At 38.8% G+C, this 21,281-nt stretch overlaps 2 protein-coding genes, 1 long non-coding RNA gene and 1 pseudogene across 4 annotated transcripts; 3 read left to right on the top strand and 1 right to left on the bottom strand.

The window, feature by feature from the left end:
- Positions 1 to 353: 353 nt before the first annotated feature.
- LOC310720560 (uncharacterized protein) lies at positions 354 to 5,112 on the bottom strand. The gene is made up of 3 exons (XM_083531217.1): positions 4,353 to 5,112; positions 3,568 to 4,073; positions 354 to 3,442 (listed from the first exon to the last, which is right to left on the bottom strand). Exons 1-3 carry the CDS (start codon positions 4,583 to 4,585, stop codon positions 2,469 to 2,471), a joined length of 1,713 nt encoding a protein of 570 aa, XP_083387343.1. The 5' UTR covers positions 4,586 to 5,112; the 3' UTR covers positions 354 to 2,468.
- Positions 5,113 to 11,224: 6,112 nt separating this feature from the next.
- Positions 11,225 to 12,259, top strand: rnasel2 (ribonuclease like 2). Its single transcript, XM_083530893.1, has 2 exons — positions 11,225 to 11,255; positions 11,670 to 12,259. The coding sequence occupies exon 2, from the start codon at positions 11,680 to 11,682 to the stop codon at positions 12,115 to 12,117; it is 438 nt and encodes a 145-aa protein (XP_083387019.1). The 5' UTR covers positions 11,225 to 11,255; positions 11,670 to 11,679; the 3' UTR covers positions 12,118 to 12,259.
- Positions 12,260 to 14,135: 1,876 nt separating this feature from the next.
- LOC310720368 lies at positions 14,136 to 15,966 on the top strand. Its single transcript, XR_014531715.1, has 2 exons — positions 14,136 to 15,089; positions 15,415 to 15,966. It is a non-coding gene; the product is annotated as an uncharacterized lncRNA (long non-coding RNA).
- Positions 15,967 to 18,092: 2,126 nt separating this feature from the next.
- LOC310720671 (ribonuclease-like 3 pseudogene) lies at positions 18,093 to 18,527 on the top strand (annotated as a pseudogene). Its single transcript has one exon. The product of its transcript is annotated as a ribonuclease-like 3 pseudogene (transcript).
- Positions 18,528 to 21,281: the final 2,754 nt, after the last annotated feature.

The following is a 21,281-nucleotide window of genomic DNA, read 5'->3' as shown; positions in this document are numbered from 1 at the left end:
CAGCTGAGCAGCACAAGACTTTAAGATCCTGAGGACTAATACGACCAGCTGTCTTCTCACCTGGCGAGACGTCAGTCAGTAAGGGAGGTGTGCTGGTTTCAATTTCTACTGTCCATAAATCCTCACTTCACCTACCTGACTTTACTAACACCTTTTTGGCTGAATCAATCTCCACAAAAATCCAGCCGAACATCTTCCCAGAAGAGGGGGGCTTATTATAAAGACAAATGGAGAATTAAAGTGGAATGGGATGTTCACAAAGAAGCACATATCAACCTTATGCTCAGATGTCCACCAACTTGGTATCAACCAGAAGGAGTTCTGAGTACTTATGAGTAAAGACATGACTTCGGTTTACAAAAAAAGAAAAAACCACATGCTCGCTTTTATTGGGGAGAAAAAGGTAACACAGTAACAGTAAAACAATTTTTTCAGTTGTATGGAACATTTTAAACTTTCAATTTACACACATTTATTCAACACTAAAACCAGATACATATCGAAAGTTTATTTACAAGAGGAAGTGTTAATAAAACACAGCTTATGGTGGGATTAGTTTTAGAGTATCTACTACAGAGCATTTATTTTTTATACACTAAACAAAAAACAAAAATAAATTGGGGAAGGGTTACAAACTTGCGGGATAGTAACGGGGTAGAATATCGAGTGAAACATGCAACAAAAATGTGAACGGCGTTTAAAAAAAAAAAAAAAAAAAACCTTCTGTTAAAAAAACGTGAACATTGCTTTATATGCTATATATATATATATATATATATATATATATTCACAAATGTTTATAGGAGATCAAGAATTAAATCCAAAACAAATGTAAAAAAAAAAAAAAAAACAAGCTGTTCTTGAATCCGTACACAAGAACCTAAAGATTTTCATCCCCGGGTTTTTTTTTCCTAGGTATTGAAATATGCAGAAAATCTAAAGATTCTGACATCAACTTTTTCCTCTAGTTATACTGTATTCAGCCATACACAACAGAAATATAATTAAAATAAACAAACAAGAAAAAAAAAAAAAAACAGCTTTACAAATACATGTTATTTCATGATTCCACAAGGGGGCAGCAGAGTTCTAAACGTTATAACGTCTCGGTTCTTTTTTTTTTTTATACTCAAAAATAGCAACAAAAAAAAAAAACAATAGAAATATCAACAAGGGTGAAATTAAAAAACAGACAAATGAAATGAGAAAAAATAAACCGCAAACAAAAAAAAAAACCCAAATCTATCTTTATAAACCTCAACATACTGTTTTCCTGCCCAAAAAAAAGGATAAGGATTTGGTTTATTTATTAACTGTACAGAAAGAAAATAAGAAGATTAATAAGCCGGGAAGTATTAAAAAAAGGGCTTTAAAAACAAAAACAAAACAAAAAACACACCACCTTTATTAATTTCCAACCTGCAGTTACAATGATTGACCAGAAGAGGGCTGCATGTTTCTCTTTTTTGGTTTCTTTTCTCAAGACTTTATTTATACATTTGTTTCACAATAAACACAGCGACAGGGACTCAACCACAGGGTTCTCTCTTTACCCCCTCGCTTTACGGGACAAAGACGTGCCTGGATCACGTCTTGAACTTTCAGGTCTGAGAGTTTTTTTTGTCGTTCTAAACTAAATTACTACAGTTTACTCGACGCGACCCAATCAATACTTTCGTGAATATTATCTTTCCCTTTAGACTATTTTAAAGCAGTGGTATGTAATTTTTTCATAATTCTACTCAGCCCTTCACTTGACATCCACTCTCTTTCCTCACAAACGACTTTACCTCCTTCACCAAAACTCAAAACCAGGCTGCTGTTTGAGAGAATGAGAAAAAAAAAGAAAAAAGACCCAAGCTAAAGATAAACGCAATTTCAGGACCAGAAAATGTTTACATGCAAATGAGCTAAAATGAAGCAATTCATCATGAGCAAAAAGGAAAAAAAAGGTTGTGAAAATATCAGGACTTTTGAAATCGCAAGTTTAAAAATCCAAACCTTAAATAGAATATTGTGGAAAGTAAATATTTATTGCGAACATGAACGTTTTTAGTTTTTTTATGGGCACAGGGCCTTTTTTTTTTTTTCTTCGTATTTCCCAACTGATTTATGCTTTTGGGGGAGCGACATGAATGTATGCATAAGAGAAAGAGACTATTAATAGTATCCATGATGGAAATAGTTTGATTCCCTATTGTACCCATATTACATTATTACTAACTACGACATAGAACCAGGAACTGGGAAGTACGTTTGTGAGAATGGTGACAACGAAAATGCGTTCATGTCACGTCACAGCGAGCAAACCGATCCTCAGAAGCGTTAGTCCTTCAGTCAACAGTGGCTCTCGGGAATCTGGTTACTCATCAGGATATAATACAATTGAAGCGCTCTGGAAAAACACGCTCCAGAAAACCGGGATGCTTTTTTTTTTTTTTTTTGCTCAATGCCGATGATCTGGGGTTCTACACGCAGTCCACGGCAGCGTCGCCTTCATCGCGCTCTTCCTCCCACATCTCAAACCTTATCTCCTCGTCCTCCACAGAGCCCTGTAGGTCATGCTCTCCGAGCTGGGAGCCCGCCATCCTCTCGTGGGCTTCCTCGGCACCGGCTTCTCCTTGGTGCACGCTGATCAGGTGCTTTCTGAGGCTGGCGGCGTCCTGGAACGAGCGCTGGCACAGAGGGCATCGGCACGGCCGTTCGCCGGTGTGGATGCGCTGATGGTGCTTGAGGTGCTGCAGCCGGCTGAGGCGTTTGCCGCACACACCGCAGGCGTACGGCTTCTCGCCCGTGTGCGTGCGCCCGTGCTTGCGCAAACCGTCCAGGTGGCGGAAACGCGCGCCGCACTCGCTGCAGGCGTACGGCTTCTCGCCCGTGTGGATGCGCAGGTGCGTCTTGAGCGCACCGGATTCGCGGAACCGCCGACCGCACACGCTGCACGGGTACGGCTTCTCGCCCGTATGGATGCGCAGGTGCTTCTTCAGGCTCGAAAGCAGGCGGAACGTCTTGCCACACTCCAGACAGAGGTGAGGACGCTCGCCGGCCACCTCGCCCATCAGCTCAGTGGGTGGGCGCCGATGACGCCGGCCGTCGGGGGAGGAGTCGCTCGTACCGGGGCTCTGCCTAGAGGACGTTGCAGACACGACTCTGGAGGAGGTACGGAGGCCGGGCGGACCCTGGGGAGGAGTTCCAGCGGAGGAAGAAGAGGGCCCGTTATGTGAGCCGGAAGAGGGGGTGTGTTTAGCGGTGTGTCTCCGGGAACGTGGGACGCCTTGCTCCTCCACCATGTGACCGTAACCCTGGTCACACTCGCTCTGGCCACCGTGTTCGCCATCACCTCGGACACGCACCGGACCTGAGGTGGGACCCACCTGTTCCTCTTTCACTCCGTAGGGAGAGTGTGATGAAGGGTGGGACAGACGTCGATCGCTCATCTCACCTGCAAACCGAGAACAACTTCAACCTCAACGTTCATCTTAAATCTTTGTTATTTTCGTTTCCGTACACACTTTCAAACGATCGTATGATATTTTTAGACGTATATATTTTAGCGGGTTCTCTCACCTGCCCTGTTGACGTCGTGGCACATGCCGGAAGCGTGCACAGTCATAGGATCGTAGTAGCTGTTGGTGACGGTGCCGTCCGCCTGGATGGACAGGTGGCAGCTTTTGAACTCATCTCTGGCTTCAAAACCATGTATGGCGTCGCCCAGCGCACCGCTCAGCTCAGCCTCGCTGTTGGAGAAGCAGCGGGGGTCGGTGTCGTCCCCTGCCCCGCGGTGCGAAAGGCGACCCGCGTTGGGGGGCTGCGCTGGGTTGGCGTAGCCGTGCTGCCCGGGCATGGGAGAAGGCAGCGGGGGATGAGTGTTGAACGGACCCTGCAGCTGATCGATCAGCTTCTGAGCACTGCACAGGCATTCCTGCAGCGTCTTCAGCTCACGCTCCGAGGTGTCCAGTCGTGCCTTCAGCCTCTCGTTCTCACGTTCTTTGGATAGAAGCTCATCCTCGGTTTCTGACATCACTGCAGCGATCTCGCCCAGCAGTGTCTCCACAGCAGAAGACAGAGCGGACCTGATGGTGGAAAAAATATTTTGTGATGGTGCCGTTTGCTGTAAGTGTGATACTGTTCCCTCAACCAATCACTAATCACCACTGTACCTACCAACCAATCACTAATAACTACTGCTCCCCTCGACCAACCACCATTTACCACAGGACCAATCACTAATGATTAGTCTACTAAACAAACCTACCCTTCACAGTTACGTGACAAAGGAAGAAACATCTGCTACCGTCTCCCTAAAACAGTTTGGCGAACTCGGTTCAGGTCGAAACCAGAGAAACTCGTACCTGATGGTGGGACCAAGGCGGGACCTGAGTGAGGACACGGACACGGTGGTGCTCCTGATGTCGTGCGGGTGCTCGGTGCGGTCCACGCGCGCTCCAGCTTTACCGGGGGAGCTCGCGACGCCCGGCTTCCGGTGCGCGCCGCCCGCCGGGGTGTTGCTCGCCTGGTTCACGCGTCCTCCTCCTCCTCCTCCTCCTCCTCCGTTCTCGCCCGCGTTGTTCCGCTTCGAGTTCATCGCGAAATTCCGCTCGATCCAACCGCTCTCTCGGCTCCGCTTTTTGCGACTGGTTAACGTGAAATAACGTGAGCGCGGTGGTGCTGCACAAACACCGTCAACCCATTCAGAGCTCCGGTCAACGCTAGCGTTACTCAAGCGCCCCGTCGATCACTAACCGAATCCCGTGTGCTTTTAAAGCGCATTCCTTTTCCAACCAGTCAAGATCAACAACAACAAAACGCGAATGAATGCGAACACACCCCACACCCGAGCTGCAGACGCGACCCCCGTGTTTTCTTCGCTTCCACAATAAAAACCCCGAGAAGGCCGCTTCTGACTTCCGATTGGTCGAAAATTCCGTCGCGGGGTGATGACGTCAAACTCACCGCAGCATCCGCGAGCCGTACAGTCGCGTCACGGAGCCGTTTTGTGTATCATGAGGTCCGAATACATTTAAAAACCACCACAAAAACTCCCTAAAGACTTTTATGCGTACACATCTTTAAATATTCAAATTAAACAGCACTGTCGCGTCATCAAAGTGCGCCGGAAGCAGCTAGCATATGCCTGTTTAGCTTGTTAGCCACTAGCGGGTCGGTTGGAGGCATGAACGGAGTGATAGAGAGCGGAGAAGCGGGCTGATGTTTCGGAACAGTGATTTTCGTGTAAATGTCTTTACAAACAAGTTTTTTTTTTGTACAAAGCAGGATTTAATAGTGCGGTTCTGCACAAACACCAAGAAGTCCTTCCTCTGAGGAATTCTGGGAACGAAAAGTTCCTCTGGTCCTCCAGGCACGTAGAGCCCCTGAGAGAGTAAAAGTACAGAGAGAGAAAATAAAATGAATTTGATCAAAATAAAAAAATTGCCCAGTATAACAAGTAATAAAATTAATACATCAGTGTAGATATTTAAAAAATGTGTATATGAATCAATAAATAAAAATAAATTTAATATAAGAGAATGAAAATAAAAATGAAAAACTGATTATTTATTACATTTACATACATGAATCAACGCCTTGTTTTAAATGTCTTTATGTGCTATATGATGTAAAATAAATGCCAGGCTTTTATAGAAAACAACGGATGACTGCAGAGCTCGAATACATTACTACAACTTAATATAGATCACAGCAGATTACCATAGTTTACTACAGGTCGCTAAATCACTACAGTTTATTAAAGATCACTATAGATCACAATAGATCGCTACAGATCACTAAATCAACAACATTTAATATTGATCACTGTAGATCAATTTATCACTACAGTTTAATATCTATCACTATAGGTTACTAGATTACTACTGTTTAATTTAGATCACTACCGATCACTATAGGTCACTAGATTACTACTGTCTAATTTAGATCACTGAAGATCACTATAGGTCACTAGATTACTACTGTTTAGTTTAGATCACTACCGATCACTATAGGTCACTAGATTACTACTGTTTAATTTAGATCACTATCGATCACTATAGGTCACTAGATTACTACTGTCTAATTTAGATCACTATAGGTCACTAGATTACTACTGTTTAATTTAGATCACTACCGATCACTATAGGTCACTAGATTACTACTGTCTAATTTAGATCACTATAGGTCACTAGATTACTACTGTTTAATTTAGATCACTACCGATCACTATAGGTCACTAGATTACTACTGTCTAATTTAGATCACTATAGGTCACTAGATTAATACTGTTTAATTTAGATCACTACCGATCACTATAGGTCACTAGATTACTACTGTTTAATTTAGATTACTAAAGATCACTGAATCACTAATGTTCAATATACAGCAGAGTAATAAAGTTCACAATAGATCACTAGCGCACTACTATTTAATATAGACCACTATAGTTCACTACAGATTACTACGGTTTAATATAGATCACAAGAGATCACAAGAGATCACTACTATTTAATGTATATCACTGCAGTTCACAATAGATCACTTGCTCATTACTGATTAATATAGATCACAACTGATCACTGTAGGTTGCTACATCCCTACAGTTTTATAACGATCATAACAGATCACTTTAGATTACTATTGATCTCCATCCCATTAGAAAAACACCAAACACACCTAGAATGAGTTTATACAATCTTTTGCATTACATAATTGTACCAGGACACAGTAGAAAATTCAGAATACATGAAATAGCTGATATAAAAAAAAACAACAACATTTAATTCTTGGAAAATACAGAGAAGTTTTGGCCAGGGGTAATTCATAACCTGACACCGTGTCTAGGTTTTCCTGCCAAATGCAAAAAAAAGTACGGGGGCGGGGAGGGGAGGGTCAACACTTATGCAAGGCACCGTAGATAACAGCGTTCTTGTCTGTCTCACTCTTGTCTTTTTGCATTAATATCTGAATTGATTGAACGTCTCACTCTGTACTGGACTACAGTTTCCACAGTGTTCCTGTGTCCACTCGTCCCAGATCTTTAAACATGATCAGCAAAATAATTGAGTGTTTCCCTGCTCTGTATTTACAACATACACTGCTTATTTTCTGATAAAAAAAGTTTATTTGCTCCGCAGTAAAACACCTTCTCCGTGACATGCCCTCGCTTGGCCCTCAAATTCCTGAACCCATGTCACACGCCTACTTTTCTCCATGTCTGCACAGGTTCCCTGAAACGTCGTCACACATTTCTCTACTTTTACACAAACACACCACATTCCGAAACCAAACAACGGCAAACGGATGAGTACACTGGGAAATCGGGGGGTCTTTTTTAACGCTATCAGATTGTATATAAGGCTAAGAGAAAAAGAGACGACCTTTGGGTTGAAACCTTTACAAAACCACACACACTCGTAACACTCCTGCCATCTGGAAAGAGATACAGAAGAATTCAGGCCTTTACTTCCAAATTGTTTACCAATTTCTATTCGAGTCATTTGACCCCTCAATACGAATGGATTAAACTGACCCAGACTCAGACACACACTCAAATCAACATTTTTATTGAAACCTTTTGCACAAATAACTTCTGCAAAACCACCAACTGATTACATGTGCAGTATTTATATTATATGGACAATTTTCTGAGCACTAACACACATTTACTTTAGTGGTTCAGTTACAAAAACAAAACATGAATAGGCAGGAGAAACAGGTGAACCAAACACGGCAAAATAACCATCCAACATCAACGAATCAACAAAAAACGGACACAAAAGGGGGACTTAAAGCATAAACCATGGATGACGAGACACAGGTGGAAACATTGAGGGCTGATAGGAAGCGGCGGCAGGAAAAGGCAGAGAGAAAAGTCATAATAGCGACGTCTAGTGGTGAAAAACAGAAAAACACAGAGAGAAGAAACAAGGGTAAGAAAAGTAGACAAGAACCCCAACTTAAATCCTAAAAACAATTATAGTATTTATACAACCAAGGGACTTGCTTAATGGTCCACTAAATGCGGTTTGGTGGTGCTGGGATTTGAAATTACAACCTCCTGATCCAACAGCCTAACTACGGAGCTACAACCTCCTCAATTTCTAATCGCTAATGAGCGAGCCAGTAGCGACAGTGGCAACGAAAAACTTTCTAAGATCTTGAGAAGAACCAGACTCAAAGGGGAACCAGTTCTCATCAAGACACAGAATGTCCATTAATTATAGTTCCATCACTGCTGCCTTTATCACTTGTTTACTGAAATAGTGCCTTTATGATTATAAGCGCTCTATAAATAAATATGGAATTGATTTGTATTAGACTGACTGTATCCCTTCATTACTAAAGTTCTAGCACTAAAATAATAATAATAAATCCACATTTTCAGTTCACTTCATAAAATATTTTATTGCAAATGACTGATTAATGTAACCGAATCTGAACTGCGTGTACAGCGGAGCAGTTCAGGGCCACACTTGAAGACAACAGCAGCTCTTTTTCCTTTTTCTTTTTTTACATAGACTTTAAATAGAGTTACTGGTGCAGAACACGACTTCCACCTGCTCTTCCCTTTTACCTCTTGGGGGGAGTGAGATTCTTTAGAAAAGAATCCAAAGTTCAGTGGAACTATTTGATCTGGAGTGTTTGCTTACAGTAAAACTCTGAAAACTCACTTGACATGATTGATTTAGCTGGAAGAGGCATATGATGATCAGGGCAAGGCATCGACTTCGCTGCCCTCGATTCAACCCCAGACTCCTCCTGCAGTGGACCTTATCAGTCTTGATAAGGTCAAGCTTTTTGGAAATCACAGTTAAATAATTTGTTGTGAAAGTGGGTTGTATATACACTATAAGGACAAATCTATGTGGGCACCTGACCCCAAGGGGGATTCCCAAGACCTGTTCATGCAGACGCTGATATGGTGGTTTTCCAAATCTAGTACATGTCTGGGGCCTGGTCAGCATGGCCTTCTTCCACAATCTGCTTGTGAGAGGGGCCGATGGCTCGGCCTCTCACAACCTGTTCTGGCAAATAACCCCAGTCCTGTTTCCCGTCACTCATTCTCGTTTTTGTCCTAGAATTTGTTTGCCAATTGCTCAACCTTTGACTGTTTATGTTTTTGAGTCTGATTCCCATCAGATGTATGTCAGACCTTATATAACTGAATACATTTATAAACAAACACACACATCTTTATAGTATATGCCAAAATATACATATACGCATTACATTTATGTTTACTGCACATCTGTTCATCAGAGATATTGATAAGAAAAAATAAGAAAAAATAGAAAACTATGTACATATAGAACGTGATCTTTTTTTACATCATGAATTTTAATAAAAAAATAAAATACAGTCTATGAGATGTTTCATATTTGGTCTATTTGTCCGAGTACAAAGCAAATTGTTCCACTTTATGATTTACAAATGCTGTTATTTACTCCATTTTATAAATATCTATTGTCCATCAATTCCACAGTAGGACTCTCTCATAGTAGGACGATTTTTTTTGGTAAAACTCTTTTTAACAGAAACCAGCAGTAAATTCATTAAATAACTATAAATCTCCTTTTTAACCATTTTTTTTAATATTTAACAAAAAGTAAGATTTTACTGTGAAAGTTATCACGTTTAAAAACATGCTGTAAAATATATTTCCCAGTCGTCCTTTATAACAAAGAAGTCGCAGAAAACATTCAACAGTTCAATAAAACATTATTACATTTCAAACGGCATGCGCACTTTTAGAGCTTCAAGACAGTGAGAAATCAGGAAGAACTTTGACGAGCTCCGAAAATGTCAAAACTATTCGCCAACTTGTGCATGATGATCGTCGGAGAACAATCCACATGATCCCACTTCCGCCCCCTCCCTACTCTCCAGATTTGGCTCATGCGGACTTCTCCCTCTTTCAAAAGATGAAGATCCTGCTCAAAAGTTGCCATTTTGACACCATCTGAAAACGTATTGTTTTTATTTTAATTTGTATTTTTACAGTTTATTTGATTTCTCTGTCTTATTTTAAAGAAATCCTCGGGAATAGTACGAAAAAACGTAATATATAACGAGGTAAGACTTGAGTGTAATGTATCATTTCCGAGGATTTAGGAATCTACATTACTCTTCATTTGTATGAAATCTATTAAAAAATGTTTCCCCAAAGCAATAAAGTAATGTTGTAAACAGCAAACAGTGTTCTTTTTTATTAGTGTTTTAAAGATAATATTTAAAATAATTAATAAAAATTAAGATTCTCATAAACTTTATTTTGAAATAAGTTCATCTATATGGCCAAAGGTTTGTGGCTGGCTTTGTGCACAGGACGATTGTGATGCTGGAAATGGTTTGGTTTGGTTGTTATAGTTGGAGGGTACAAACTATGTAGATTGGGACAATCTCGGGTCAGGAGAGCTAGAACATGTTAAAACCCCCTAAACACACAGAAAACCCAAAGTAAATGCCACCAGTCAACTTTGGGCATGTTTTCATCAGCCAATAGCTCCAAAAACCTTTGTTCCGTGACTCCGCTACTCTATTCACCGTTTTGATTGTTTTTCTCAAATGCAAGAGAAATGCAATCCTAAATAAAAAGACCATGCAAAGTCCTTCCAGCTTTGCACCAAACTAGCACATTTTATACACATTTAAATTGAATAAAAACCCTACACACACCACATCCAAAGTCACTGAGCTCACACTGGTTCACCTTTCTGATGTTTGATGTAAAAATTAGTTCTCGACCTCGACACAAGGATTATGTATAGCACTCTTTCACAGAAAGTGCATGAGGAATTCAGTTTCTGCTTGACCGTGTGGTTCTTGGCACTACAGAGTATTTGCTACGCAAGATTGTACTTTGAATTATTTATTTATTTATTTTTGGCTTGATTCCAAATTTCACCTCCAAACACCGGAGGGAGACTGTGTATAAATTCTAGCCACTTTTGGGAAGTTCTTAAAAGTAGCTTTCCCTTTCCACTGTTGAGATCAATTGTGAACTTGTCTATTAAGGTAATCTGATTTTATTTGCCAATACTCTTATACTGCATGTTAAGTACTGTATGTGCTGTTAAAGGTTACTTGTTATAGAAGCACTAAACACGTAATATCCAATATCTTATTCCGCTCGTCTCTTACAGAATTTAGTCATTTTTGTCATTAATATGTAATTTTGACATTATGTTTTACAGTCAAAATTAAAAGTTACTTTTTGAAAACAAAACCTTTCGCCTTTGTCTTCTGAATTCTTCGTATTTGAGGTAAATATATTGATTTACTTGCTCGCTATTGTCATTCTCATTTTGTTTTTGCCATACAAATTCATCCCAGTTGTTGTTAATATGGACTGTGTTAACGCTTCATAGAGTTTTTTTGAATTATCCATTCTGATTGGTCAGTTTTTCTACTTCAGACATGTGGACCCGCAAAGCTCCACAAATTAAAAAACACTCAGGGACTTAAATAGCTCCACATAAATTGCTGATATTTTTCCATCAGATGTTTAGTTATAGACACTTAACATCACTTTGTACATTGTGTCCCTCAAAATAAACAAATTGAAATAAAGGATTGAATTTAAGAAACAACAGGCTGATTTACAGATGGAAAAAAGGACATGGGAACTGATACGACAATCTTCTCAGTTTGTGTCATTTGTTTGTTTGTTTCTCCAGAGGCGTCATCATGGACATGTTAAGGAGGGTCGGCCTGGTTTCGCTGTTGGTGTTGGGCACTGTGTTGTTTGCTGAAGCCCAGCCTGCTAACGTGATGCCCCGCTACAGAAACTTCCTGAATCAGCATGTTTATGGGTTTATGGCCGAGAGTTGGTGTACCAGCGAGATCAGTAAGAGGGAAATCACTGATGGTGACAGCAACAACTGCAAAGAAGTCAACACCTTCATACGAGCCACGGCGGAACAAGTCAAGGCCGTGTGCGGCATAGCCACTGGTTATTATACAAGCACCCCGGCTTTCCCTGTGGTCACTTGTAAACTACAGAGTGGTGAAAGACGGCCAAAATGTGAATACAAAAAAGGTAAAAAGGACAATCGGCGCATTCGGATTGCATGTGACCAGGGTTGGCCTGTGCATTATGATGAAGGCTACATTGTTGTAGGCTGAAACTTTGAAAGGGATTCAGAATGCATATCTGATCAATCTGCAGCCAAACCAATGTATAACAATCCTCAATGAATGCTTATTGTTCCTATTTTTATTTGTCAATTTTTACAGTAAAAATCACTGTGGTAGTTGTAATGAAGCCTTTTATTTCTCTGTACTACCTACACACACAATACATCTTTTTTAGTAGCAATTTGTTTAACTATTCAACAAATATAAGATATATAAAAGTTTTCTGTATAATTTCTATGCATTTCAGTTTAAATAAATTGTACATCTATTTCGAATTTCCTTGATCAAATCAATAAAGAAAAAAACTAGTTGAATTTTTTTCCTGCTTTTGTTTGGTCTTTACTAAAATCCAAAATAAATGTAAAGAAACAGCAAACAACCTCTTTTATTCGTGTTTCAAAGATAATCAGTTCCATTTATTCTTTATAATGAAGCAGGATACACTATTAGATGTTCCACTGGATTTTGGAGTGTGCTTGTGGAGATTTATGTGTGATTCATTCAGCTACACTGGTGTTAGTAAAGTCAGATACTGATATAGGTGAGATGAGGAGGTCTGGGGTGCAGTCAAACATTCATTCCAAAGGTGCTCAAGAGATTTGAAGTCAGACCTCTTTAGCAGGCCACTCAAGATCTACCCATTTAATCTATCAATTCATGAATCTGGCTTTTTGCACAACGGCATCAGAGGTGCCAAAAGTACACACATCCTTCATTTAGGTAGAAGAACAGATACTCATGTTTTAAAAGACTCTGGTAGAAGTTGAAGTTCTGACTGCACTTTTTCACTCAAGGTGAAGTAAAGAATTTTGGGCTCTGACATGTACTTTAGTAAAAAGTAGTCATACTGCTACCTGTTTTAGTGTCACGCTGGTAACTGAACCTCACATTATATTAATATATTAATACAACACAATTTCACATTTTGTTAAATAATGAATGTATCCAGTCTGAAGATCCACCATATAAAACACAAGCAGAGAAAAGATGATGATCAGGTGATCAGGAATGTCTCTGTTCTCAATCATGTTTACATCACTGACTCCCTCTGTCTCATCACGTTAAACCCAGACTTCTTACTGCTTTGTGCTTGATACCAGAAAAATCTACTTAAGTACAGTGATGAAGTATTTGTATTTCATTAATTCGCATCTCTGAGGGCATTGCCATACTGGAACAGTTTTGGTTTCAAGTTCAGGTGATGTGAAAAGTTTTTAACCTACTACACCTGAAAACATATGGTTGTTCCAGTCCTATTGGCCAAACAAAGAAAAAACAACAAACAAACAGAGATGAACTTGAAGAAGCAGGACATATAACAGGTGCACTATAAGGAGGCTGGAACCTAAACCCAGGGAAATATTTGACTGAGAAGCACAGCTGCGGTGTGGAAGATGACAAATATCAATACCCAATGCTGTTTGAACAGGTGAAATGATAAAACAAATAAAAGGAAGTCAAAGCAGGAATTACACTAATTGGTGCACAGTTTGGGTATTTATTATACTGTCTGACACACCAGACCTGAAATAGTTCTTTACTAATGATTCTCTTGGTATAAAAACATTTTCTTGTTAAAATATATTAATTAAATGATATTGCTTAAATTGAGTAATTGATAAAATTGAGTAAATAAAATTAAACTAAATTTATTTTATAGTTTACACTTCTTAGACCCGATTTGGGTAATACAGATTTGTATATAAGAGTGTGTGTTAGTACATTCAATATTTCATTTTCTAAAGATATGTTCTACTTATTTCACAAAAACACACGTTATATATTTATTCATTCCATTCATCATTCATTCATTCATTCATGCGGAATTTTCATCAATTTCTCCTTTTATGAAAACGTTTTGACGCTGTACATACATCGGCATACAACAGAATCCATATCGCTAGACTTTCGCAGAACAAGACCTGAGTTTTCGTACATGCGATTTACAAATCGTGTTTCTGGTACGGATCGAATAGTGACACATTACTATTTAAACAAAGAAAAATTTAAAATACATGAGCTTTGAGGGATGTAGTCCCAGGTGGCCATAACAAGGGGGTGCTCTCTGGTGGTCTGGAGTGGAATCTTCCAAGATGTCCATAACAATTATAGCTACTTGTGTTCAACAGTCACCAGGCTGTGCGTTCTGAGATGCTTTTCTGCTTAGTACGGTTGTAAAGAGTAATTATAAGAGCAGTCTGACCATTCTTCTTTGGCCACAAGATGTTTTCGCTTATAGAAATCATTAACTGCAGGTTTATCTTGTCCCCACAACATTCTCTATGAACTCTAGATAGTGTTCCGTGTGATTCCGATCTTCTGATTTGAACTTTTACTGAGTCTGCATTTTATTTGTGTTTTGAACTTGAATAATTGTTTGAATTGCTCATTAAATGAATCCTGTGACCAAGATAAAGTTTTTACTAAAAGTATATGAGTCATTTTAGGTACTTGGCTGATTCCAGAATTAAAAAACTTCCTGCAGTCGTACAGACTCCCGTTTCACAGTTCACGTCATAAATCCATGTTTAGCTCTATATGTGCTACCTTTCACTGTAACACTTTATACACATTATCTTTTATCTTTGTATGTCTCTAATACAATTGTTCATCAGAGACATCGGAGCCAAGCACATCAAGCCTTGAAGCTGATTACCTGTGTCGAGTGGCAGCACTGTAAATCATTATGAGTGTGTTATTAAAAATATATATATTTTAGAAATGATTAACAGGACGATTAAGTGCAAGAAGGAAGCAGGAACTGGATCCATGGGAATGTTGACGGTGAATTACACCTGCTATCTGCAAGTCCATTATCACCACCAATCTTGAAACAGGTAAATAAGGTGAATGAAATAGTATATAAGGTGTGAGGAGAGACTCGTGCTTTAACACACATTTCTGCACCAGAGGAAAGACGCTTGTTTTCGCCTTTGTCTTCTGAATCCTTTGTTTTTGAGGTAAATATATTGATTCACTTGCTCTCTACTGTCGTTCTCATTTTGTTTTTGCCATACAAAAATCTAATTCATTCCAGTTGCTGGTAGGAGGTGTAAAAGAGAAAAGAACAAGTTGGTGTGCTCAGAGAATAACTATTTATAACGTAAGTGAGAAGATGAAACTGCTTTAATGAAAACAATTTTAGATTCATGACCAAAACCCTTTTTTTTTTTTTCATTTGACTCTTCCTGCTGGCCAGTTGAACTTGAAAACTTTGATTTCTGTCAGCCCCATTCTAATATATTATTTTGTGCAACCTGTTTAATTTGTTTGTCTTCTTCTCAGAAGCATCAACATGGAGATCCGTATGTTCGGCCTGGTTCTGCTGCTGGTGATGTGCAGCGCACTGCTTACTGAAGCCCAGAGCTGGGGGGATTTCAAGAATAAACATATCTTTGGCAAAATGACGAAGAATGCCTGTACAAAAGTAATGAACCAAAAGAAACTCCCAGGAAATGGCCCCTATGTCAACAGCTGCAAAGAAAGAAACAGCTTCATAAAGGCCACAGATCAACAGGTTAAAGCAGTGTGTACTGGAGCGGGAAAGCCTGTGGGTGGTAAACTTTATAAAAGCGACCTTCCTTTCAGTGTGGTCACGTGTACCGGCAACCCCAATCAAAGATATCCAAAGTGTGAATATAAAGGCAACGAGGACATGAGGAGAATTACAATCACATGTGAGAATAAGTTGCCTGTGCACTATCAAGAAGACAAAGTTGTTGTTGGCTGAAAAGTAAAAAATAAATAAAAAAATAAAACACTTTTACAAATATCATCTATAAACTTTAAAATCAATACCTGTACTCTTCATTAAATCAATAAAGCATCATAAAACCATTCTCTCTCTTTTCTGACTGGGACATGTAGATTTATTTGTATGCCGTTCCTTGCTTAATCGTTTGCTTAATATATTCTCTTATCAAATCACATTGTACAATATTACAGGAAGACAATGTCCTCTTTTCTCTATATTTATAAAGCGAAATACTCTTTATTTTCATTCATTCACTCATTTTCTCCCGCTTATCCGTAATTTGGGTCGCGGGGGCAGCAGTTTAAGCAGGCCCCTGCCTCCGACTGCTGCCCAATCCTCATAGCACCGTCCCTTACGGTCCCTCCTGCAGGTGGTGAGCCCACGGGAAGACTCTTTATTTTGATATATATAAAATCGTTAACAAAGGACTTTATTGATATTCTGTGTAGCGGGACAGTGACACCTAGTGTTCATAACCGATAGTAAAAATTTTTTTTTTTTTAAATTTGTCTTTTTTTCTTGCAATTCCAACTTTATTTCTGCCAATTCTGAGTCTTTCTAACAACTAAGAGCTAGCTTGAGCTATCACGTCTAATCCCGCTTTAATTTTAAAAATACAAGTGTGTGTACATTGCAGACAGGAGCTTAGTCTGTTCAGGTACCGTACGGCACAGAACATTTTGTTGAACCCACACTCAAAATAGTCCTCTATAATTTTATCCATTGTTTCACAGATCGACCAATTAATTTTAGCCTGTTCCATTTTCAATGTGTAAAGTTACACTTTGGCACTACAGAGGGGGTGACGCAGCCTGATTGGCCTGAAAGTTAAAATAACAAGGAAAAAAGTCTGAATCACGAGAAATAAAGTCAGAATCGCAATAAATATAGTCGCAATTGCGAGAAAGAAGGTCGGAATTGCTATTAGGCAATATTGTAATAATATTTATTTATTAATATATATCCATTTTCACTCTCTGTGTGGGCAGAATTGCTGAAGCAGGCAGTGATGGAGGATTTCAGGATGCTTTTTTTCAGTAACTTGATAATCCAATACAATGACAGGTATAAGGAAGAAGGAACTTGGATTCTTTGAAATATTTGATTAAGAAGTACAGCTGCCAAGTGAAAGATGGATTAAATATCAACACCCAATGGTGTTTGAACAAGTGGAACATAAACAAACATAAAGTCAATTAGTTTATTAATGATGGCAAATATTAGAAACCAACCAGGTTTTATTTTAACACATACATTCCTTGTGTGTATTTCAAGTTTATTGTTTTTTTAAGCAAAATGCCAAGACGTGTTTCCTTTGAAAGGCAGTCACTGTAAACTAGCCGTAAGATCTATCCAATCTGACCTCAGGGTGTTTTAAAACCAATCACACCATCTGTTTTTATTTTTATAAACGTATAAATCCAATGAGATTTTATTAAATACTCAAACTGTCAACAACAATCATCCAACAGTCAATGTCTTAGCAGGGAATTAGCTGCAGTTCTCGATATCCGTCTGTGTAAATTTGTTTTGTATTGCACAGCTTCCTAGATTCTGTGAAATGTTTGTCTAAGAATTAATCAAGCAAGACGACTAACATCACCACCCATTAATGTTTAGACAGATGAACGCATAAATTATAGGTTTAAAGTCTGGATGAAACGGTATATAAAGTGTGAAGAGAGATGTGTACAAATATTTCTGAATTTACAGCACCAGAGGAAAAACACTTGCTCAGCGATTCGCATTTGTCTTCCGAATCCATCATTTCTGAGGTAAATATTTTAATATTTTGGTTTAAAATATTACCAGATCCTCATCTTAGCTTCGTCTCAGCTGATGCTAATTAATACGGATTGTCTTAATGGAATTCCAAAGAGCTGCATTCTGATTGTTTAGTTTTTCGAATAGTAGTGAAGATCTATATTAATGTACTTGTTACAATACGCTATGGATTCTGTAACAGTCCCATCCATGTTAAGCATATCTACATGGAGCTGGCAGTTTGCTAAAGAAAATCCAGGTGTTCTATTTATCCATAAAATGTATTTTATTCACCTGGTTTTGTTAAAGTCTGACGAATTGATCAATAAATCAATGAATTTGACTTCACTATAGCTTTTATCTTGATTTCATTCAGCCCCGTTCTCATGTCGTGTTAGTTTTTCACCCTGTTCAGTTTGTTTGTCTTCCCTTTTGAAGCATCAACATGGAGATCCGCATGTTCAGCCTGGTTCTACTGCTGGTGATGTGCAGTGCACTGCTTGTTGAAGCTCAGAGCTGGAGGGATTTTAAGAATAAACATATTCTCGGCACAATGACGGAAAATGCCTGTACAAGAGTAATGAACCAAAATAGATTCCCAGGGAATGGCCCCTACACCAGTAGCTGCAAAGAAAGAAACACCTTCATAAAGGCCACAGATGAACTGGTTAAAGCCGTGTGTACTGGAGCGGGCATGTCTGTGGGTGGTAAACTTTATGAAAGCAACGGTCTTTTCAGTGTGGTCACATGTAAAGGCAACCCCAATCAAAGATATCCAAACTGTGAATATAAAGGCAATAAGGACACAAGGAAAATTACAATAACATGTGAGAATAACTTGCCTGTGCACTATCAAGAGGACAAAGTTGTTGTAGGCTGAAAAGTAAAAAGTCACCTGTTGTGTACAAGAAATCTATCACCGTAAATTGATATATCTTGAATATATTATATAACCTCACTAAATAAATGTATCATTTACATGTTTCTTTGTAAAATGTACTCCTCACTAAATCACTAAAGCATCGCAGAATGGTTTCCTCTCTTTTCTGACTGGTTAATGTTGATTTATTTCTAGGGTTGTCATATCACTGGCCACGAACATCTCCAGGGATTCAAAAAAGTCACGGTTGGCAAAACTGTGAATCTAATAAAGCAAACCGTTACCATATATTCTGGGAATGTTTATATATTCGAGAATACTGGAAAGAAATACTGGAGGGTCTAAAAAATATAAATAAATATCTGATAGGTTGTGCTTTTGGCAGCCAGTAAAAAAGCAATTACATATAAATAGTTAAAAACTAGGGAGATCAACTTTAGATAACTGGATAGATGCAACCATAGAGATTTATATGATGGAAAAAGAAAGTCATGTGCCCCATTCGATCAGGAATTAAAGTTCCTTGTCCATTAGTTATAACTGTAATAAAAAAGTATAAAAATATAAAATATAAGCATCATTTGAGGAAGTCATATTTTGTCTTCTTGATTCTTGTGTTTAAAAAAACCCCAAAAACTAAAAACCAAGCATGAGAATATTGAGAAATAAATGCTAAATAAAAGAAAATGACATGTTCAGTGAGACAGCTTTGGTATTTTGATGGTGCGAGCAGAGTTTAATCTTTTTTTTTTTTTATACTGGTCTGTGAGCTTGTGTAAAATGTACTGATGACGAGAATGTGGTGCTTTGTGGTTAATGGCATCGAAGAGTTCCTCAGAATGTGGTTGAAGTGCATTAAAACAGTTGCTTAAGTCCATTCTCAGTACATTACTCACACACACTTATACTCACACACACACACACACACACACACACACACACACACACACACACACACACACACACACACACACACTTAGTTTGCTCGTGTTGCCACACGTCTTACCAAGTCCAAATTTCCTCAACCTGCTGCCTTACACCACTTTATTAGTGAGTCAGAACTTTTTTCCTCAGTAACTGTCTGAAAATATAATGTCCAGACATTTTCATCATTTTGCCTTGATCGGCTCATACTGATGACCACTATGTGTGGAAAATTATACTTTAAAACAAAAGAATTTAGGGAAGAGAAAGGTTTTGTCTCATTTTAACCCAAACCCAGCCCAAGAATGTAAAGAATAAAACATTCAGGCTTATGATGTGATACGAAAACGCTTTATATTTTGTGCCTCCTTTTCAAGCAATTCACAACATTTAATGTATTTATAGTCAAATTTCACAGGTCAGGCTTCCCCTCAACTGATTCGGTTTTATTCTTTCTCTCTAAAAAAAATTAAAGAAACGTAGTATATCATGTTACTGGGAAACCACAAAGAGACAATTTCAAGTTACAGCTGACACTGGAGACTTCTGCATTCTAATGGCGATTCAGAACGGACTTTTCAACAGTGCTGTGGTGCAAATATACATAAAAAAGTCATTGTTGATTCATAATATCAAAATTATCAGGCAATATTTGATTTGTTTTTTAAAACACCACAAGCTGCTTAGCTCCGCCCCCAAATAGGGGCTGATCCCTGTAACCTGGTCCCTAGTTAGACATCATGCTAATGAGGAAATTTGTGAATTAAAAAACATTAAAGGTATTTTCAAAAACTAACAACAAATAAAATCAGACGATTGAACTTGCATCAAATGTCATGGATCACATTCTCACAGTTAATTGTATAAACAGGCACACTCATGAAATAATGGGCATTCCCATAATGGGAAATGTATGGACATTCTTAAATATTGAGCTATTTTCTGAGTTGCTCAGTAGCTCCTGGTTCCATAACCTTAAGTGAATGTATAAGACTGTAGAATGAACATTACTTATCATTTTACATTCAGGTGGTCATGTTAGTTCTCACTCTCCAGTGTTCTGTATTGTTTTAAAGACTATAATCACACTCTTGATGTCACCCAAATGAGGATGGGTTCCCCTTTTGAGTCTGGTTCCTCTCAAGGTTTCTTCCTCATAACATCTAAGGGAGTATTTCCTTGCCACAGGCTTGCTCATCAGGGATAAATACACCTCGCTCACCTTAACTAAAGCTGCTTTGAGACAATGTCTGTTGTGAAAAGCGCTATAGAAATAAACTTGACTTGACATTCGAAGCCACCCAGATGAGGATGGGTTCCTCTCAAGGTTTCTTCCTCATGCTATCTCTGGGAGTCACCACTGGCTCATTTATTAGAGATTAAATTCTAAACAAAAAACTTAGACAATAAACTTATACATTCTTTTACCTCTTTATCTGTGTAAAGCTGCTTGTGACAATGTAAAATGGCACAAATAACAAAAATGAATAAATGTGAATAGAATTTAGTTGAGCTTGCGGGTGTTTTTGCTTCCATCTAGCCTTCCTATCTTAAACCCCAGATATGTGAACATGGAAATGGTGACGTTTGTGAATAGAGGGCGGAGCCTGGGAAAGAGTCGTAGGGATCATGCACCTGGGTGAAATTAAAGGAGAGTGCTACAGTGAAGAACATATTCCTGGAGCTTCTTCTGTTTTGCTTTGATCTTTTTCAGTAGCTTCCCTTGTAAACATCAGAAAAAGCTGATCTAAACCCAAGTCAATTTACTGGTAACAACTATAAACGTAAAGACACAAACACACACACACACACACACACACACACACACAC

The sequence above is a fragment of the Silurus aristotelis genome (assembly GCF_946808225.1).
Source record: "Silurus aristotelis genome assembly, chromosome: 26".
NCBI lineage: Eukaryota > Metazoa > Chordata > Actinopteri > Siluriformes > Siluridae > Silurus > Silurus aristotelis.
The sequence above is the reverse complement of the archived record's forward strand: the minus strand, read 5'-3'. Positions and strand labels throughout refer to the sequence as shown.